Raw genomic sequence first — 20,413 nt, 5'->3', positions numbered from 1 at the left:
TCATCTTAACATTTCCTTGCATTACCTCCAGTGCGATTTTCACAGTTTGAGTTCTTATGGTCTCTCTCACTTTCTAAATAGCAAAACTCTCCTAAATAACCTCTGGCCTCCAGACTAAGGCCTTTATAGGCAACCCTCAGAGGTGCCAAGGAATCTTGCTAGAATAAAAATGGGGCATATCCTGCCCTCCTTAAAAATGGCTGTCTCATTCTGAACCCCTCAGCAGGGCACAGAGGGCCCTTCTTCCCCCTTCCACCCCAACCTCATCTTCTGCCACTTTCACACTAAACTCTTTGCTCCAGTCCTGGCTAAGTATGTCTCCTTTTCACACTGTGGGCTCTGTGTTCACCCTTCTTTGCCTGTACTGCCCACCTCTTCCTCACTCACCTGAGGAATGCCTAGGCATCCATCCTTCAGGAGTCACCTTCCCGGGGCTGACTTCCTCCCAGTGAAGCTAACTTGTTCTGCCCTCAGTTTGCCCATCATGTGTTTGTTCTTGTGCTGCTCAGGGTCTTAGCAGGAAGGGAAAATGGAAGACACTTAAATGAAATGACTGTGTACAAATTTGCGGGCAGCTGTTTCCAGCCTGGGCCTGAAGAGATGGGGAGAGAAAGCTGGTAGAGGAGATGAAGGGGTGAGCTGTAGCGCAGCCTTTGCTAGAGGAATGTAGCCAACTACCAAGCTGCAGCCTGAGCAGAGGGAGCAGATGACTCGGTCTGCCTGTGCTCCATTCTCTGCCTCCACCTCCTAACAGGTCCAAACCAGCTGGAAGGTAACGGGTGAGGGGGTCCACTGATGTCTACCTTCTGGACAGCTTCCCAGGGTATAGGGGAGAGAAGGGGGGCAGGGATGGATCTGAACAGGCAAATACAGAGCATCCAGTATAGCTCCTTATGTCTTTATACAGTACCTAAGACAGTACAACAATCTAAGTATGTATTTTTCCCATCTAACTGTGAGCTCCTGAATGCATGGGGGTTTGTGTGTGTGTGTGTTTTTAATTTTTCTGAATCATGGATACCTAGCAACTGTAAGTTGCTAAAACTACTGTCTGGCTCCAGGGAGAAGGGGGTTCAAGATGGTGGAGGAGCAGGACGTAGAGCTCACCTTCTCCCACAAAAACATTAACCATACATCTACAAGTGGACCAGTTCACACCGAACATCTACTGAATGCTGAAAGAAGACCTCAGACTTTGGGAAGGGCAAGAAAATCGCCACATAACTGCGTAGGATAAAAGGGAAAAGAAAGAATTGGGATGGGGCCTGCACCCAGGGAGGGAGCTTTTAAGAAGGAAAGATACGCCATATCCTTGGATTGGAAAAAGTAGTATCCAAATGACTGTACAATGGAAAAAAGACGGCCTCTTCAATAAGTGGTGCTGGGAAAATTGGATAGCTACATGTAAAAGAATGAAATTAGAACACTCCCTAACATCATACACAAAAAGAAAACTCAAACTGAAGACCTAAATGTAAGGCCAGGCACTATGAAACTCCTAGAGGAAAACAGAACACACTCTGATCTAAATAGCAGCAATATCTTTTTGGATCCATTTCCTAGGGAACATATCTCAACATAATAAAAGCCATTTATGACAAATCCACAGCCAACAAAACACTCAGTGGTGAAAAGGTAATAGCTTTCCTGCTAAAATGTGAAATAGGGATGCTCACTGTCACCACTTCTATTCAGCATACTCCTGGAAGTCTAGGACACAGCAGACAAGAAATAAAAGGTATCCAAACTGGAAGGGAAGAGGTAAAATTTTCACTGTGTGCAGACAACATGGTTTTATATATATATATATATATATATAAATATATAAAATCCTAAGAACTCCACACAAAACTATTCGAGCTAATAAATGAATTCAGCAAAGTAGCAGGATTTAAGCCTAACGTTCAGAAATTGGTTGCATTTCTTTACATTAACAATGAAATATCAAAAAGAAATGTAAAAACAAAAAAAACTTTTAAAAATAGCACCAAAAAAAAAAAAAAAAAAAAGGAATAAACCTGACCACGTAGGTGAAAGACTTACGCTGCGAGTTATAAAACAATAATAAAGGAAAGTAAAGAGCATTCAGAGAAAGGGAAGATATCCCATGCTCTTGGATTGGAAGAATTAATACTGTTAACACATTACTGACCAGGGGGTTTTTGCAGAAACTAACACTTGTGGCCAGCGATTTGTTATGTAAATGAATATGGAAACATCTCTAGTTAATAATGTTCAGGTAACAAAACACATATTAATACATCTCTGATCAGTAACGTGTTAAAATGGCCATGCGACACAAAAAGGTCTACAGATTTAATGCAAACCCTATCAAAATACCCATGACATTTTTCATAGAACTAGAAAAATAATCCAAAACCGTATATGGAATTATAAAAGACACAGAATTGCCAGTCCTAAGGGAAAAAAGCAGGAGGCATAACTCCCAGACTTCAGACAATATTACAAAGTTACAGCATTCAAAACAGTGTATTATTGGTACCAAACCAGATATATGGATCAACAGGACAGAACAGAGAGGCCAAAAACAAACCCACACATCCAAGGTCAATTAATCTCCAACAAAGGAGAAGAGAATATAAAATGGGGGGAAAGTCTCTTGAGCAAGTGGTGCTGGGAAAGCTGGACAGCAGCATATAAATGAGTGAAATTAGAACACACTCTCACATCATGCACAAAAATAAACTCAAAATGGCTTAACGCCTTAAGCACAAGACATGACACCACAAAACACCCAGAAGACAGCACAGGCAAAACATTTTCTGACATAAATTGTACCAATGTTTTCTTAGATCAGTCTCCCAAGGCAAGAGAAATAAAAACAAAAACAAACAAATGGGACTTAAGTAAATTTACAAACTTTTGCACAGCAAAGAAAACCATAAAAAAAAAGATAAGACAATCCACAGAATGGGAGAAAATATTGGCAAATGATGGGGCAGACAAGGGCTTAACCTCCAAAATACACAAACAGCTTATATAAGTAGACAAGAACAACAAAAAAAGCCCAGTGGAAAAATGGGCAGGAGACCTAAATACACATTTCTCCAAGGAAGAAATATAGATGACCAGTAGGCACATGAAAAGATGCTCGGCATCACTAATTAGTAGAGAAATGCAAATTACAATGAAGTACCAACATATATCAGTCAGAAGAGCCATCATTTAAACGTCAGCAAACAATGAAAAAGAACTTACAACAGACAATGCAGAAATACAGAGACTACTCTGAGCAACTATATGCCAAGAAAATAGACAACCTGGAAAAAATGGGCAAATTCTTAGAGAAGTACAACAACCATCCAAGACCGACTCAGGAAGAAATAGAAATTATGAACAGACCAATCACAAGCACTGAAATGGAAACTGTGATCAAAAACCTTCCAACAAACAAAAGCCCAGGGCCAGATGGCTTCACAGTGAATTCTATCAAACATTGAGAGAAGAACTAACACCTATCCTGCTCAAACACTTCCAAAAAACTGCAGAGGGAGGAATACTCCCAAACTCACTCTATGAGGCCACCATCACTGTGATACCAAAACCAGATAAAGTTATCACACAAAAAAGAAAACTACATCCAATCATTGATGAACACAGATGTAAACATCCTCAACAAAATACATGCAAACAGAATCCAACAACACATTAAAAGGATCATACATCGTGATCTAGTGGGGTTTATCCCAGGGATGCAAGGATTCTTTGATATATGCAAGTCAATCAATGTGATACACCATGTTAACAAATTGAAAGACAAAAACCATATGATAATCTCAATAGATGCAGAAAAAGCTTTCACCAAAATTCAACTCACATTTGATAAAATCTCTGCAGAAAAATGGGCACAGCAGGAATCTACCTCAACATAATAAAAGCCGTATAGGACAAGACCACAGAAAACAGTATTCTCAGCGGTGAAAAATTGAAAGTATTTCCTCCAAGATCAGGAACAAGGCAAGGGTGCCCACTCTCCTCATCATTAATCAACATAATTTTGGAAGTTGTAGCCATGGCAATCAGAGAAGAAATAAAAGGAATCCAGACTGAAAAGAAGTTAAACTCTGTTTGCAGATGACATTGATAAACATACCACCAGAAAATTATAAGAGCTAATCAATGAATTTAGTAAAGTCACAGGATGTAAAATTAATACACAGAACTCCCTTGCATTCCTATACATTAACAATGAAAAATCAGAAAGAGAAATTAAGGAAACAATCCCATTCACCACTTCAACAAAAAGAATAAAATACCTAGAAATAAACCTACCTAAGGAGACAAACGATCTCTATGCAGATACACTGATGAAAGAACTGAAAGATGATACAAACAGATGGAGAGATATATCATGTTCTTGGATTGGAAGAATCTATAGTATGAAAACATAGATTGCTTTGGGTAGTAAAGTCAGATTTCATGCAATCTCTATCAAATTACCAATGGCATTTTTCACAGAACTAGAAGGAAAAATTTTATAATTTGTAGGGAAACACAGAAGACCTTGAATAGCCAAAGCAATCTTGAAAAAGAAAAATGGAATTGGAGGAATCAACCTTCCAACTTCACTCTACTACAAAGCTACAGTAATCAAGACAATATGATACTGGCACAAAAACAGAAATACAGATCAATGGAACTGGCTAGAAAGCCCAAAGATAAACCTCTGCACCTACGGGCACTTTATCTTTGACAAATGAGGCAAAAGTATACAGTGGAGAAAAGATAGTCTCTTCAGTAAGTGGTGCTGGGAAAACTGGACAGCTGCATGTAAAAGAATGAAATTAGAACACTTTCTAACACCATACACAAAAACAGATTCAAAATAGATTAAAGACCTAAACATAAGATCAGAAACTATAAAACTCTTAAGAGGAAAACATAGGCAGAACAGACATAAGGTGCAGCCAACATCCTCTTTGACTCACCTCCTAGAGTAATGAAAATAAAATAAAAAAAATAAACAAATGGGACTTAACTAAACTTAAAAGCTTTTGCACAGCAAAAGAAACTATAAACTAGATGAAAAGACAACCCTCAGAATGGGAGAAAATAATTGCAAATGAAACAACTGACAAAGGATGAATCTCCAAAATATACCAGCAGCTCAATATCAGAAAAGCAACCCCATCAAAAAAATGGGCAGAAGATCTAAACAGACATTTCTCCAAAGAAGATATATAGATAACCAACAAACACATGAAAAGATGCTCAACATCGCTTATTATTAGAGATATGCAATTCAAAACTACAATGAGATATCATCTCACACTGGTCAGAATGGTCATCATCAAAAAAATCTACAAATAGCAAATGCTGGGGAGGGTGTGGAGAAAAGGAAGCCCTTGTGCACTGTTGGTGGAAATGTAAACTGATACAGCCACTATGAAAGACAGTATGGAGATTCCTTAAAACACTAGGAATAAAATTACCACGTGACCCAGCAATCCCACTACTAGGCATATATGAAGAGAAAACCGTAACTGAAAAAGACACATGTACCCCATTGTTCATTGCAGCACTATTTACAACCGTCAGGACATGGAAGCAACCTAGACGGCCATCTGCAGATGAATGGATAAGAAAGTTGTGGTACATATCCACAGTGGTATATTACTCAGCTATAAACAGGAATGAATATGAGTCAGTTCTAATGAGGTGGATGAACCTAGAGCCTATTATACAGAGGGAAGTTAAGTCAGAAGGAGAAAAACAAGTATCGAACATTAGTGCATATATATGGAATTTAGAAAAATAGTGCTGATGAACCTGTTTGCAGGGAAGGGACATGTGGACGCAGGGAACAGACTTGTGGACACAGCGGGGGAAGGAGAGGGAAGGATGAACTGAGAAAGCAGCACCGACATATGTGCACGACCATGTGTAAAGTAGCTAGCTAGTGGGAAGCTGCTGCGTAACACAGGGAGCCCAGCTTGGTGCTCTGTGATGGCCTAGAGGGGTGAGACGGCAGCCGGGAGGGAGGGTCACAAGCAAGGGGACATATATATAATTATGGCTGATTCATGTTGCTGCATGGCATAAACCAACACAACATTATAAAGCAATTATCCTCCAATTAAATAAAATGAAATAGAAATATTGTATATTAAAGCATTCATATGGAATCTAGAAAAATGGTACTGATGAACCTATTTTCAGGGCAGGAATAGAGACACAGGTGTGGATACAAGCAGAAGCAGGAGAAGGAGAGGGTGGAGTGAACTGACAGTAGCAATGAAATATATATGTTATTATCATGTGTAAGATAGCTAGTGGGAAGTTGCTGTACGAAACAGGGACCTCATCTACAAACAATAAATACTGGAGAGGATGTGGAGAAAAAGGAACCCTCATGCACTGTTGGTGGGAACGTAAATTGATAACAGGCACTATGGAGAACAATATGGAGAGTCCTTAAAAAAACACACACACACACACACACACACAACAGGAATAAAACTACCATATGACCCAGCAATCCCACTACTGGGCATATACCCTGAGAAAACCATAATTCAAAAAGATGCATGTACCCTAATGTTCACAGTAGCACTATTTACAATAGCTAAGACATGGAAGCAACCTAGATGTCCACTGATAGATAAATGGGTAAAGATGTGGTACATATATACAACAGAATATTACTCAGCTGTAAAAAGAATGAATCAAAAAATGGGCCAAAGAACTAAACAGACATTTCTCCAAAGAAGACATACGGATGGCTAACAAACACATGAAAAGATGCTCAACATCACTCATTATCAGAGAAATGCAAATCAAGACCACAATGAGGTACCATTTCACGCCAGTCAGAATGGCTGGGATCCAAAAGTCTACAAGCAATAAATGCTGGAGAGGGTGTGGAGAAAAGGGAACCCTCTAACACTGTTGGTGGGAATGCAAACTAGTACAGCCACCGTGGAGACTCCTTAAAAAATTGCAAATAGAACTGCCTTATGACCCAGCAATCCCACTGCTGGGCATACACACCAAGGAAACCAGAATTGAAAGAGACACGTGTACCCCAATGTTCATCGCAGCACTGTTTATAATAGCCAGGACATGGAAACAACCTAGATGCCCATCAGCAGATGAATGGATAAGAAAGCTGTGGTACGTATACACAATGGAGTATTACTCAGCCGTTAAAAAGAATACATTTGAATCAGTTCTAATAAGGTGGACGAAACTGGAGCCTATTATACAGAGTGAATTAAGCCAGAAAGAAAAACACCAAATACAGTATACTAACACATATATATGGAATTTAGAAAGATGGTAATGATAACCCTGTATGCAAGACAGCAAAAGAGACACAGATGTATAGAACGGACTTTTGGACTCTGTGGGAGAGGGCAAGGGTGGGATGATTTGGGAGAATGGCATTGAAACATGTATACTATCATGTAAGAAATGAATCACCTGTCTATGTTCGATACAGGATACAGGATGCTTGGGGCTGGTGCACGGGGATGATCCAGAGAGATGATATGGGGTGGGAGGTGGGAGGGGGGTTCAGAATTGGGAACTCATGTACACCCGTGCCGGATTTATGTCAATGTATGGCAAAACCAATACAGTATTTTAAAGCAAAATAAAGTAAAAATAAAAATTTTTAAAAAAAAAAGCTAAAAAAAATAAATAAAAAGAATGAATTTGAGTCTGTTCTAGGGAGACAGATGAACCTAGAACCTGTTATGCAGAGTGAATTAAATCAGAAAGAGAAAAATATCATATATTAACACACATATATGGAATCTAAAAAAATGGTATTAATGAACCGATTTGCAGGGCAGGAATGCAGACCCAGACACAGAGAACAGAGCTGTGGACACAGTGGCATAAGCAAAGAGTGGGATGAATGGAGAAAGTAGCACTAACACATATACACTAACGTGTAAAACAGACAGCTGGTGAGAAGGTGCCATGTAACACAGGGAGCCCAGCGCGGTGCTCTGTGATGACTAGAGGGGAGGGAGGCTCAAGGAGGAGGTGGTATATATGTATAATTATGGCTGACTCTGCTGTTGTACAGCAGAGACCAACACAACATTGTAAAGCAATTTTCCTCCAATTAAAAAAAAAAGAGGAAGCTCAGCTTGGTGTTCTGTGATGACCTAGAGGGGTGGGATGGTGGGAGATTGGAGGGAGGCTCAACAGGGAGGGGATATAAGTATACCTATGGCTGACTCATGTTGTACTGCAGAAATTAGTGCAACATTGTAAAGCTGAGCCGCTTGGGAAGCACTTAAAGCAATTACCCCCCAATTAAAACTTGTTTAAAGATACACTTGAATAATGGGGAAAAAGTCAACAAACCACAAATTCTGGGAAGAATGTGGGGAAAGAGAGGCCTGCTATATTGCTGGTGGGAATGTTTGTCAGTGTAGCCGCTGTGGCAAACTGTGGAAGTTCCTCAGAAAACTAAAAATAGAATTACCATATGATTCAGCAGCCCCACCCCCGGGCACATAGCTAGACAAAACTCTAATCCCCAAAGATACATACCCCTCTATGTTCATAGCAGCACTATGCACAATAGCCAAAACACGGAAACAACCTAAAGGTCCAGCAACAGATGAGTGGATAGAGACGACAGTACGTGTATACATACGATGAATAGTGCTCAGCCATGAACGGGGGGAAGCAATGTGGACGCAACTGGAGATTAGCATACTAACTAAAGGCAGTCAGAAAGAGAAGGACAAACACCACATGATGTCACTTACAGGTAGAACCCAAAATATGACACATACGAACTTATTTAAGAAACAGAAACAGACTCACAGACCATAGCGAACAGATTTGTGGTTGCCAAGGGGAAGGGAAGGACTGGGAATTTGGGATTAGCAGATATAAACTATTACATATAGGATGGATAAACAACAGGGTCCTACTGTATAACACAGGAAACTATATTCAATATCCTATAATAAACCATAATGGAAAAGAATATGAAAAAGAATGTCTATATATAACCAAGTCCACTTTGCTGTACAGCAGAGATTGGCACACGTTGGAAATCAACTATGCTTCAATAAAAATAAAATTAAATAAAAATACAAACAAATACCTTCTGCACAGCAAAGGAAATCATAAACAACAAAAAGATAATCCACAGAATGGGAGAAAATATTTTCAAAGGAAGCAACAGACAAGGGATTAATCTATAAAATATACAAACAGCTCACGCAGCTCTATGTCAGATAAAAAAAGAAAAGACAACCAAAAAATATGCAGAGGCTTTAAATAGCCATTTCTTCAAAGAAGACATACTGATGGCCAAAGCACGCATGAAGAGATGCTCAACATCACTAATTATCAGAGAAGCAGAAAATTACAGTGAGGGATCACCTCACCTAAGTCAGAATGGCCTCATCAAAAAGTCTATAGACAGTAAATGCTGGAGAGAGTGTGGAGAAAAGGAATCTTCCTACACTGGTAGGAAGGAAACCTGTGGAGAAAAGGAACCTTCCCAGCCTTCCTGGTGGTGGTAAGGTAAATTGGTACAACCACTATGGAAAACGGTATGGAGGTTCCTCAAAAATCTAAAACTAGAACTACTATATGATTTAGCAATTGTACTCTTGGGCATATAGCCAAGGAAATTCGTAATTCCAAAAAAACACATGCACCCCAATGTTCATTACAGCACTATATACAACGACCAAGACATAAAAGCAACCTAAATGTCCATCGACAGAGGAATCGATAACAATGTGGTACATTTATACAGTGAAATATTACTCAGCCATAACAATGAAATGTCATTTGCAGCAACGTGGATGAACTTAGAAATTATTACACTGAGTGAAGTAAGTCATACAAAGACAAATATCATATGATACCACTCATATGTGAACCTAGTATTTACAGAACAGAAACAGACTTGGAGATAAAAAAACAAACTTATGGTTACCAAAGGGGAAATGTGGAAGGCAGTTAAATCAGGAGCTTGGGATTAACATATACACACTATTATATATAACAAAGATAACCAACAACGACCTACTATATAGCACAGGGAACTCTACTAATATTCTGTGATAACCTATAGGAGAAAAGAATCAATAAGTGAATATACATGCATGCGTAACAATAAAAAAGGCTGACACCGAAGAATTGATTCTTTTGGACTGAGAAGACTCTTGAGAGTTCTCTGGACAGCAAGGAGATCAAACCAGTCAATCCTAAAGGAATTCAGCCCTGACTATTCATTGGAAGGACTGATGCTGAAGCTGAAGCTCCAGTGCTTGAGAGTAGCATGGAAATATATGCATGCTGCTGCTGCTGCTAAGTCGCTTCAGTCGTGTCTGACTCTGTGCAACCCCATAGACGGCAGCCCACCAGGCTCCTCTGTCCCAGGGATTCTCCAGGCAAGAACACTGGAGTGGGTTGCCATTTCCTTCTCCAATGCATGAAAGTGAAAAGTGTAAGTGAAGTCGCTCTGTTGTGCCCGACTCTTAGCGACCCCATGGACTGCAGCCTACCAGGCTCCTCCGTCCATGGGATTTTCTGGGCAAGAGTACTGGAGTGGGTTGTCATTGCCTTCTCCATTATATACACTACCATATGTAAAATAGCTAATGGAAAGTTGAGGGCTTTCTTAATGGCTCAGATGGTAAAGAATCTGCCTGCAATGCAGGAAACCCGGTTTGATCCCTGGGACAGGAAAATCCCCTAGAGAAGGGAATGGCTACCCGCTCTACTATTCTTGCCTGGAGAATCCCATGGGCAGAGGACTTTTGAAAGTTCCTTGGACAGCAAAGAGATCAAGCCAGTCAGTCCTAAAGGTAATCAACCCTGAATATTCATTGGAAGGGCTGATGCTGAAGCTCCAATACTTCAGCCACCTGATGCGAAGCACTAACTTACTGGAAAAGATCTGGATACTGGGAAAGATTGAAGGCAGGAGGAGAAGCAGGTGACAGCGGACAAGATGGTTGGATAGCATCACTGACTCAATGGACATGATTCCATTGAGCAGACTCCAGGAGAGAGTGAAGGACAGGGAAGTCTGGCGTGCAGTCCATATGGGGTCACAAAGAGTCGGACACGACTTAGTGACTGAACAACAGTGAGAACTTGCTATATGACACAGGGAGCTAAACCTGGTGCTCTGTGACAGCCTAAAGGAGTGGGAGTTTCACGAGGGAGGGGATATTCCTGAATTCTGATTCATGTTGATGTATGGCAGAAACCAGACAATATTGTAAAGCAGTTATCCTCCAAATAAATAACTTTTTAAAGTTACTAAAAATAATGGTCCCTCTAAATACTCAACTGTATTACTGCAGTCTATTTTTAAGTGTTGAAAATGGATTTCCTAGAGTTATCTTATCACGTGAAGCATATGGTGAGTTTTGTCTCTTATTCCTGATTTGTCTTTTTTTCATTTCTCAGCCAAACAGGTAGGACTCGTGAGATCGCAATGCCTTCCAGGAACTATACCCCATACACACGAGTCCTAGAGTTGACCACGAAGAAAACTCTAACCTAAGCACTTGGAGACATGTACTTTTCACTGATGGACAAAGGCCCTGGAACCCCGCAGCCTGAAGTCTGGAAAGGGTGACTGTTGCTTCCTCCTGTACACTGTTTTAAGTCCCAGTGGAAATTGCTGAGGTTTTGCTCCACTTCTAAAACATGAGGCAAAGTGGAGGTGGAGGGGGGAGGGCAGGAGAGAGAGGTTTCAAGGTTGTTTTTCAAACCCCCAACCGGTGTATGTATGTACCCTGCTGTACTGGGCCGTCGTCAGCTTTCCATATAGACACTGAGTCCTGGCAGGAGAATTCTCTATTTTCTGTTTTACTAGCCTTCGGTTGGGAGGAAAAAGGGTATTAACTTGAAATCTCATGCTACTCATGCCAGGATCATTTGTTACAGCATGAAGGTTTTATTTACCCATAAAAGTATTAGAGGCCATGTTTCTCTGCTACAGGAAAGCCTGTCCGTAGAAGCATGGGCACCTGGGGAAATGTGACCCCAGGAAGGAAGGAGCAGGTGCGGAGGACCCGTGCAGGGGCTTGGGAGCCTCGGCTGGAGCCAGTCTTTGTGAGGGCAGACACGTTTCATTCTGATGTGCTAATCCCTCGGTTTAATTTGTGCCTTATGCCTTTATGGGGCCAGCTGAAATCACTGTATTTCTTCAACCTGTGATTTACTTTTTCTTTCTCACTTTAAACGAAAGAGAATTTTGTATGTTGTGGAAATTTAATCACTTAATGTTTTCAGTATCAATTATTGTTTTCATTAAAAGAATGAATAATTTGTTCATGCATGCTCTATTTTGATATTATAACCTATGTCACATACGTTTAATAAATGCCATATATTTTGTTCTACTGATGCTGTCGTTGTGTGTCATTCACGACTGTGTAGAGGGGTAAAGAACAGAACCAGGTTCTGGACTGTTCAAGTTAGGGCACCATAATCTTTCAATCATTACAGTCCCTGAAATCATTTATAAACTGTACGAGAGGGTGTGTGCATATATTTAAACCCTGAAATTCATCTAGTTAACTTACCTTCTAGAAAGATTAAGATGCATTCATGTTTATAAAACATTAAAATCATTTTTACTAAAAAAAAAAAAAAAAATCCTCCTGTGTGCCCAAACTCCCTGTGCTGTGGTTAGTCGTTCAGTTGTGTCTGACTCTTTGTGACCCCATGTATTGTCACCTGCCAGGCTCCTCTGTCCATGGGGATTCTCCAGATAAGAATACTGGAGTGAGTATCACTCCAGGGGATCTTTCCTTTTCTAGGGGATCTTTCCAACCCAGAGATCGAACCCAGGTCTCCCTCATTGCAGGTGGATTCTTTACCAGCTGAGCTACCAAGGAAGTCCACCCAAACTCCCTATCTCTTACCTTTAAAAAAAAAAAAAGAGTCAAAGAAAGAAAGCAAAGCAACTCAGTCAGCATAGTGTCAAGAGGAAATGGCATATTTTAAACTCAAATTTGCATTTAAATTGGCGTTGTGGGAACCTGGACGTGTCATCAAAGCTCTCTGACTATCAACTTCATATTCTACTAACTGGGATAATCATGCCTACCTGATTGCTTCAGCAGCACATATACTAAAACTGGAATGATATACAGAAGATTAGCATGGCCCCTCAGCAAGCAAATCATATCCCTTATGATTATACAGTGAAAGTGACAAATAGATTCAGGGGATTAGATCTGATAGGGTGCCAGAAGAACTATGGATAGAGGTTCATAATACTGTAAAGAAGGTGGTAATCAAAACCATCCCCCAGAAAAATACAAGAAGTCAAAAAGGTTGTCTGAGGAGGCCTTACAAATAGCTGAGAAAAGAAGAGAAGCAAAAAGCAAAGGAGAAAGGGAAAGATATACCCAACTGAATGTAGAGTTCTAAAGAATAGCAAGGAGAGATATGAAAGCCTTCTTCAGTGAACAATGCAAAACAAAGAAATAGAGGAAAACAATAGAATAGGAAAGACTAGAGATCACTTCAAGAATATTAGAGATACCAAGGGAATATTTCATGCAAAGATGGGCACAATAAAGGACCGAAACACTATGGACCTAACAGAAAAAAGCAAAGACATCACTTTACCAACAAAGATCCATAAGCTATGGTTTGTGAGAGCTGGACCATAAAGAAAGCTGAGTGCTGAAGAATTGATCTTTTGAACTGTGGTGTTGGAGAAGACTCTTGAGAGTCCCTTGGACAGCAAGGAGATCAAACAAGTCAATCCTAAAAGAAATCTGTCCTGAATATTCACTGGAAGGACTGATGTTGAAGCTCCAATATTTTGGCCAACTGATGGGAAGAACTGTCTTAGAAAAGACCCTGATTCTGGGAAAGATTGAAGGTAGGAGAAGAAGGGTACAACAGAGAATGAGATGGTTGGATGGCATCACTGACTCAATGGACATGAGTTTGAGCAAGCTTTGGGAGTTGGTAATGGACAAGGAAGCCTGGCGTGCTGTAGTCCATGGGGTCGCAAAGAGTTGGACACGACTGAGCAACTGAACTGAACTGAAAAGCAGCAGAAGAGATTAAGAAGAGGTGGTAAGAATACAGGAAAGAACTGTACAAGAAAGGTCTTAATGACCCAGATAACTATGATACTGTGATCACTCACCTAGAGCCAGACATTCTAGAGTCCAAAGTCAAGTGGGCCTTAGGAAGCATTACTATGAACAAAGCTAGAGGTGATGGAATTCTAGCTGATCTATTTCAAATCCTAAAAGATGAGGCTGTTAAAGCGTTGTACTCAATATGCCAGCAAATTTGGAAAACTCAGCAGTGGCCACAGGACTGGAAAAGGTCAGTTTTCATTCTAGTCCCAAAGAAGGGCAATGCCAAAGAATGTTCAAATTACCACACAACTGTGCTCATTTCACGTGCTAACAAGGTAATGCTCAAAATCCTTCAAGCTAGGCTTCAACAATATGTGAATTGAGAACTTCCAGATGTACAAGCTGGATTTAGAAAAGGCAGAGGAACCAGAGATCAACTTGCCAATATCTGTTGGATCACAGAAAAAGCAAGGGAATTCCAGAAAAACATCTGCTTCATTAACTATGCAAAAGCCTTTGGTGTGTGTATCACAACAAACTATGGGAAATTCTTCAAGAGGTGGGAATACCAGAACATCTTACCTGCCTCTTGAGAAACTTGTATGCATGTCAAGAAGCAATAGTTAGAACGATGGACTGGTTCCAAATTGGGAAAGGAATATGTCAAGGCTGTATATTGTCACCCTGCTTATTTAACTTCTATTCAGAGTACATCATGTGAAATGCCAGACTAGATGAAGCACAAGCTGGAATCAAGATTGCTGGGAGAAATATCAGTAACCTCAGATATGCAGATACCACCACCCTAATTGCAGAAAGCTAACGGGAACCTAAAGAGCCTCTTGGTGAAGGTAAAAGAGGAGAGTGAAAAAGTTGGCTTAAAACTCAACTTCAGAAAACTAAGATCATGGCATCCAGTCCCATCACTTCATGGCAAATAGATGGGGAAACAGTGGAAACAGTGGCTGACTTTATTTTTTGGGGCTCCAAAGCTACTGCAGATGGTGTCTGCAGCCATGAAATTAAAAGATGCTTGCTTCTTGGAAGAAAAACTATAACAAACTTAGGGTAATAAAAAGCAGAGACATCACTTTGCCGACAAAGGTCTATACAGTCAAAGCTATGGTTTTTCCAGTAGTCATGTACGGATGTGAGATTTGGAGCATAAAGATGGCTGAGTGCTGAGGAATTGATGCTTTTGAATTGTGGTGCTGGAGAAGACTCTTGAGAGTCCCTTGGACAGCAAGGAGATCAAACCAGTCAATCCTAAAGGAAATCAGTCCTAAATATTCATTGGAAGGACTGATGCTGAAGCTGAAGCACCAACACTTCAGCCACCTGATGCAAAGAGCCAACTCTTTGGAAAAGGCCCTGATGCTGGGAAAGATTGAAGGCAGAGGATGAGCTGGTGGGATGGCATCACCGAATCAGTGGACATGAGTTTAAGCAAACCCCAGGAGACAGTGAAAGACAGGGAAGCCTGGTGTGCTGCTATCTCTCGGGTCACAAAGATTCAGACATGACTGAGTGACTGAACAAGAAGAAGCATGACACACAAGTTCATGAAGTGTTCCATATTTTTACACAAAAATAAACTCAAAATGGCTTATAGACTTAAACATAAGACGTAACGCTATAAAACTCCTAGAAGAGATCACAGGAAAAACATTTTCTGACATAAACTGTTCCAGTGTTTTCTTAGATCAGTCTCCCAAGGCAACAGAAACAAAAACAAACAGGACTTAATCAAACTCACAAGCTTTTGCATAGCAAAGGAACCGTAAGGAAAACAAAAACAAAATAACCTATGGAATGGGAGGAACTATTTGCAAACAATGTGACCAAGAAGGGCTCAATTTCCAAAATACCCAAACAGCTCACACAGTAACAAAAAAAGCAAACAACCCAACTGAAAAATGGGAAGGAGGAGACTTCCCTGGTGGCCCGGTTGCAGGCTGTGCTCCCAATTCAGGGGCCCTGGGTTTGATCCCTAGTCAGGGAACTAGATCCCGCATGCTGCAATCAAGAGTTCATGCCAGGTGCACGGTGATGACCCAGAGAGATGTTATGGGGAGGGAGGTGGGAGGGGGGTTCATGTTTGGGAACGCATGTACACCCGTGGTGGATTCATGTCAATGTATGGCAAAACCAATACAGTATTGTAAAGTAAAATAAAGTAAAAATTAAAATTAAAAAAAAAAAAGAGTTCATGCCACAACTAAAAGATCCCTCATGCCACAGCGAAGATGGAAGGTCCTGTCCCAGCACAGCCAGATAAATAAGTAAGTATAAAGGAGGAAAAAGGAAAAATGGGCAGAAGACCTAAACAGACATTTCTCCAAAGAAGAAATACAGATGACCAGTAGGTTCATGAAAAGATGATCAACATCACTAATTATTAGAGAAATGCAAATCAAAACTACAATGAGGTACCAGCACCCACTAGTCAGAATGGTCATCATCAAAGAGTCAACAAATAAAAAATGTTGGGCAGGGTGTGGAGAAAGGGAACTCTCCCATGGCGGCTGGTGAGGATGTAAGTTGGGGTAGCCACTGTGGAAAACAGTATGGAAAATTCTCTGAAAACTAAAAATAGAATGACCATATATCCAGCAATTCCACTTCTGGGCATCAGTTCAGTTCAGTTCAGTCGCTCAGTTGTGTCCGACTCTTTGCGACCCCATGAATCACAGCACACCAGGCCTCCCTGTCCATCCCCAACTCCTGGAGTTCACTCAGATTTACGCCCATCGAGTCAGTGATGCCATCCAGCCACCTCATCCTCTGTTGTTCCCTTCTCCTCCTGCCCCCAATCCCTCCCAGCATCAGGGTCTTTTCCAATGAGTCAACTCTTCGCATGAGGTATAGATCTGGGCGAAACTATAATTCAACAAGAGACACGCAGCCCTGTGTTCACAGCAGCACTGTGCATAATAACCAAGACAGGGGGACAACCCAGATGTCTATTACAGGTGAGTGGATAAGGAAGATGCAGCACATATATGCAGCGGAACATTACCAGACATGAAAGAGAACAAAATCATGCCATGTGCAGCAACATGGATGCAACGAGAGATGATCATACTAAGTCAGAAAGAGACAAATACCCTATGATATCACTTATCTGCAGAATCTAAGATATGACACAGATGAACCTGTCCATGAAACAGAAACAGTATCACGGACACCGAGAAAAGACTGGTGGTTGTCAAGGGGCAGGGCGTTGGGGGGAGGGATGGAGTAGGAGTTTGGGATTAGCAGATGCCATATATATATATATATATATATGGTATATGGTATATATATATATATAATGGATAAATAACAAGGTCCTACTGTGTAGTATGGAGAACTATTTCAATATCCTATGATAAAGCACAATGGAAAAGAATATATAAAAAAGAATGTATATCTATAACTGAATCACTTTGCTGTACAGCAGTAATTAATACAACACTGTAAATCAACTGCACTTTAGTTAAAAAAAAAATCACACCTACCTGATAGGCTAATGTGAGTGCCAGTTGAGGTAGGTCCTGGGGCTTGGTGCACAGGAGGGTCTTGTCATCCGGAGGTGTGTCTTAAAGCACTGCTGTTGAGTCCTGGCTACCTTCCCTCTCCAAGGTGCTTTAGCGTGAGAAGCCTTTTCCTAGCGTAGTGTCAAGGAAGAGGATTTCAGGAAAAGGCAGATCCTGGGACCAGGAGGTAATGAAGCAGGACTTAGAGTGGCAGAGGGTTCTGGGAACCCCTGGGCCCCTGGAGAAGCCCATTTCTAAATGAAATGTGGTGGCATAAAAAATGTCAGTTTTGGTGATAACAAGAAAGAAATAGAGACTGTTCAGCAAACACTCTACACCCTCCTTCTTAAAACAACCAAAAAAGGGAAAAAAAATCAGTAATTTTAAATTCAAAGAATGCTAGGAATCATTCTATAACATTAAAGGGGGTCTGTCCCTGGGCCTTTGTATTCATAAATTTTTAAATATACCTGCAACATGTGGAGAATTCTAAACATTATTTGAAAGAACACTATTCAGAAAGACCACTGAAGGTACTTCCTCAGTGATACAGACTTGAAACTGAAAAAAAAAAAAACCCAGAGCTGATCATTCTCACCCTTTTGTCAAAATTAGTGACACTCAATCTACCATCTGAAATAGAGTGGTGTTTGTTCTTCAACCTCCTCCTAAGCACAGGTTTCATGTAGAACTGGAGAGAAAACCTAATATCACATAGCAAATTTACTCTGAATTTATTCCAAAAATGTATTCCTATAATAATGCCTCAATTAATATTCTCATTCCAATCCTTCCAGACTTTCTTGAACCCCCACGCACATAGACCATTTATTGTTTTAGAATACACAGGACTCTAAACAGAAGTAGAATCATGGCACTCAGGAACATAGGCTCTTGAGACTATCTCAGCTTAGTCACAAGTGTGTGCCTTAAGCAAGTCACAGAACCTCTTTGAGCCCCTGTAAAATGGGATCAGTGGCAGTGCTTTCTCAACTGTCACTGTGTGCAGATGAAATGAGTTAATATCTGCGGGGCTCCTAGAATAGTGCAGGGTGCATAGTGAGCACTTGGGAAGTATTACCTATGGTTGATAATCACATTTCACTTACACACTACAGCATTCTATACAGGTACAGGTGTATAGAGCTACACTGATGTTTCTGAGAGCTAGTTGGATTCTACTTTATTCGTGTACTATGGTTTACTTGCCCTATCCCCAGCTGTTGGCTTTTTGGAATTGCCTTTACTCTTTTTAAAGCAATCCTCTGATAAGTTCCTAGAAGAGGGATCACTGGGTCACGAGTTAGGTACATTTCAGTATTTCAGTCCATGTGGTCCAATGTGGCCTCTGGAGGTTTGAGTCCACTGAAACTCTCACCAACAGAACGAGAATATTCTTTCCCTACCTCTTTGCCAACACTGGGAATGAGAAATGAAGGCATGTGTAAAGTTGGTAGCTTTAGGCAGGCCCACGTCCCTCCCCAAAAAACAGACAGTGCAGAAAGTACCTTCAGGACATGGCCTGTGGATACCTGAGCTCTGGACTGTGCAGGTGTGAGCTGCAGGCGTGCAGGCGTCCCCATGGTCCAGAGAGTGCAGGGCAGCTGACAGGAAACAGGACTGGGCTTACTTAGGAGCTGGTGTCCTCCAGGATCCTGGAATCAGAGAAGGCCTGCCGCTTAGTGAGTCAGAAGCTAGTGCTGGCCATCGTGACGAAAGATTCACCATATGTCTGATGGGAGGTTTGAGTTTGGGTGGCATGTGCCCCAGGAAGTTCTTTTTAGGGTTAGCTCGGGAGAGAATGTTTGGGAAGTGTCTGGGGCTTGGTGATGTGACATGGTCTTCCCAATAGAGGGCGCACCAACCAAGACTGATCCCCAGCTGGCCCAAGTGGATCTGTCTACTCCGGGCACCCTCTTCTCCCCAGTAAATGCCATTGGCCTGCTCCAGGATTCCTTTCTGTCCTGCTTCAGGCCACATCAGACCATAGTGCTCTCCTGGACATCCAGACTCAGAGGCCCAGTTCAGCTCCACCAGCACATGCCAGGTGCTGGGGAGACACAGATGTGTACCCTCAAGACCTTCATCCTTTCCAAAATTGTTCCCAGTGAGTCTGTCTCCTCCCGATCTTTGCTTTCTCTGAATCCCAGGGGTATTCGTTTCCATCCTATCTTTTCTACTCTCACATCTGATGCAACAGACCATCACGTCCAGGACAGATGGGCCTGGCGTGCTCCTGTCCATGGGGTCACAAAGGATTGGACACAACTCAACAACAACCATACAGGTAAGCTCCTTGGGGGCAGTTTTCTATAAAGGAGGGGACAACATTCTACACCTCAACAAGCATGGAGAAATCTATAAACGAAAGTATCCAGAAAGAGCCCTGGCTAAAGTAAAGGAGACTAAGAGTTACCGACCTAGGCGTAGCATGCAACCACTCCAATCCTCATAGCAATTCTGGGTAGAAAATGTCACTACCACCGTTTTGTAGGTAAAGAAATGGAAAGTCAAAGAGAGATACAAATTGTCTGAAACCACCAGACCTGTCTGACTTCAGAACAGGGGTGGAAAGGCTGGAGTTGGTATTGTCACTAAACTGCAACAGTCCCATGGGTGCCTCTTGGGTGCAGTGCTCCCATGAGCAGCTCTGCCCAGGAAGGAAATGGAATTGCACCCCAAAGAGGCTGGCTGGACTCATCATGTGAAACAGCACAGGAGAAGTTTCCAGAGACATGCCTACAATCGACACTAACATTGACCCCTGCTATTAGTACTAGTCATTATTGTGAAGGAGGTGTTGTACCATGAATATCTGCAGAC

At 41.3% G+C, this 20,413-nt stretch overlaps 1 protein-coding gene and 1 long non-coding RNA gene across 5 annotated transcripts in view; one reads left to right on the top strand and one right to left on the bottom strand.

The window, feature by feature from the left end:
* MYZAP (myocardial zonula adherens protein) overlaps positions 1-12,365 on the top strand; it is a 134,892-nt gene extending 122,527 nt beyond the window's left edge. For all 4 annotated transcript variants that reach the window (XM_042252395.1, XM_042252394.1, XM_060417888.1 and 1 more), the window contains one exon: positions 11,425-12,365. In XM_042252395.1, the coding sequence (XP_042108329.1) occupies positions 11,425-11,521 (97 nt within the window). In that variant the 3' untranslated portion in view covers positions 11,522-12,365. The remainder of the gene's footprint in view (positions 1-11,424) is intronic.
* Positions 1-20,413, bottom strand: part of LOC121819975 (uncharacterized) — a 41,108-nt gene that overhangs the window by 10,512 nt on the left and 10,183 nt on the right. Inside the window, exons 2-3 of the long non-coding RNA XR_006060385.2 lie at positions 19,099-19,245; positions 17,573-17,721 (exon numbers count right to left, since the gene is read on the bottom strand). This is a non-coding gene — a long non-coding RNA (uncharacterized LOC121819975). The remainder of the gene's footprint in view (positions 1-17,572; positions 17,722-19,098; positions 19,246-20,413) is intronic.

This window comes from Ovis aries, chromosome 7, assembly GCF_016772045.2.
Source record: "Ovis aries strain OAR_USU_Benz2616 breed Rambouillet chromosome 7, ARS-UI_Ramb_v3.0, whole genome shotgun sequence".
Lineage (NCBI taxonomy): Eukaryota > Metazoa > Chordata > Mammalia > Artiodactyla > Bovidae > Ovis > Ovis aries.
Note: the sequence above shows the minus strand (reverse complement) of the source record. Positions and strands in the feature narration are given on the sequence as shown.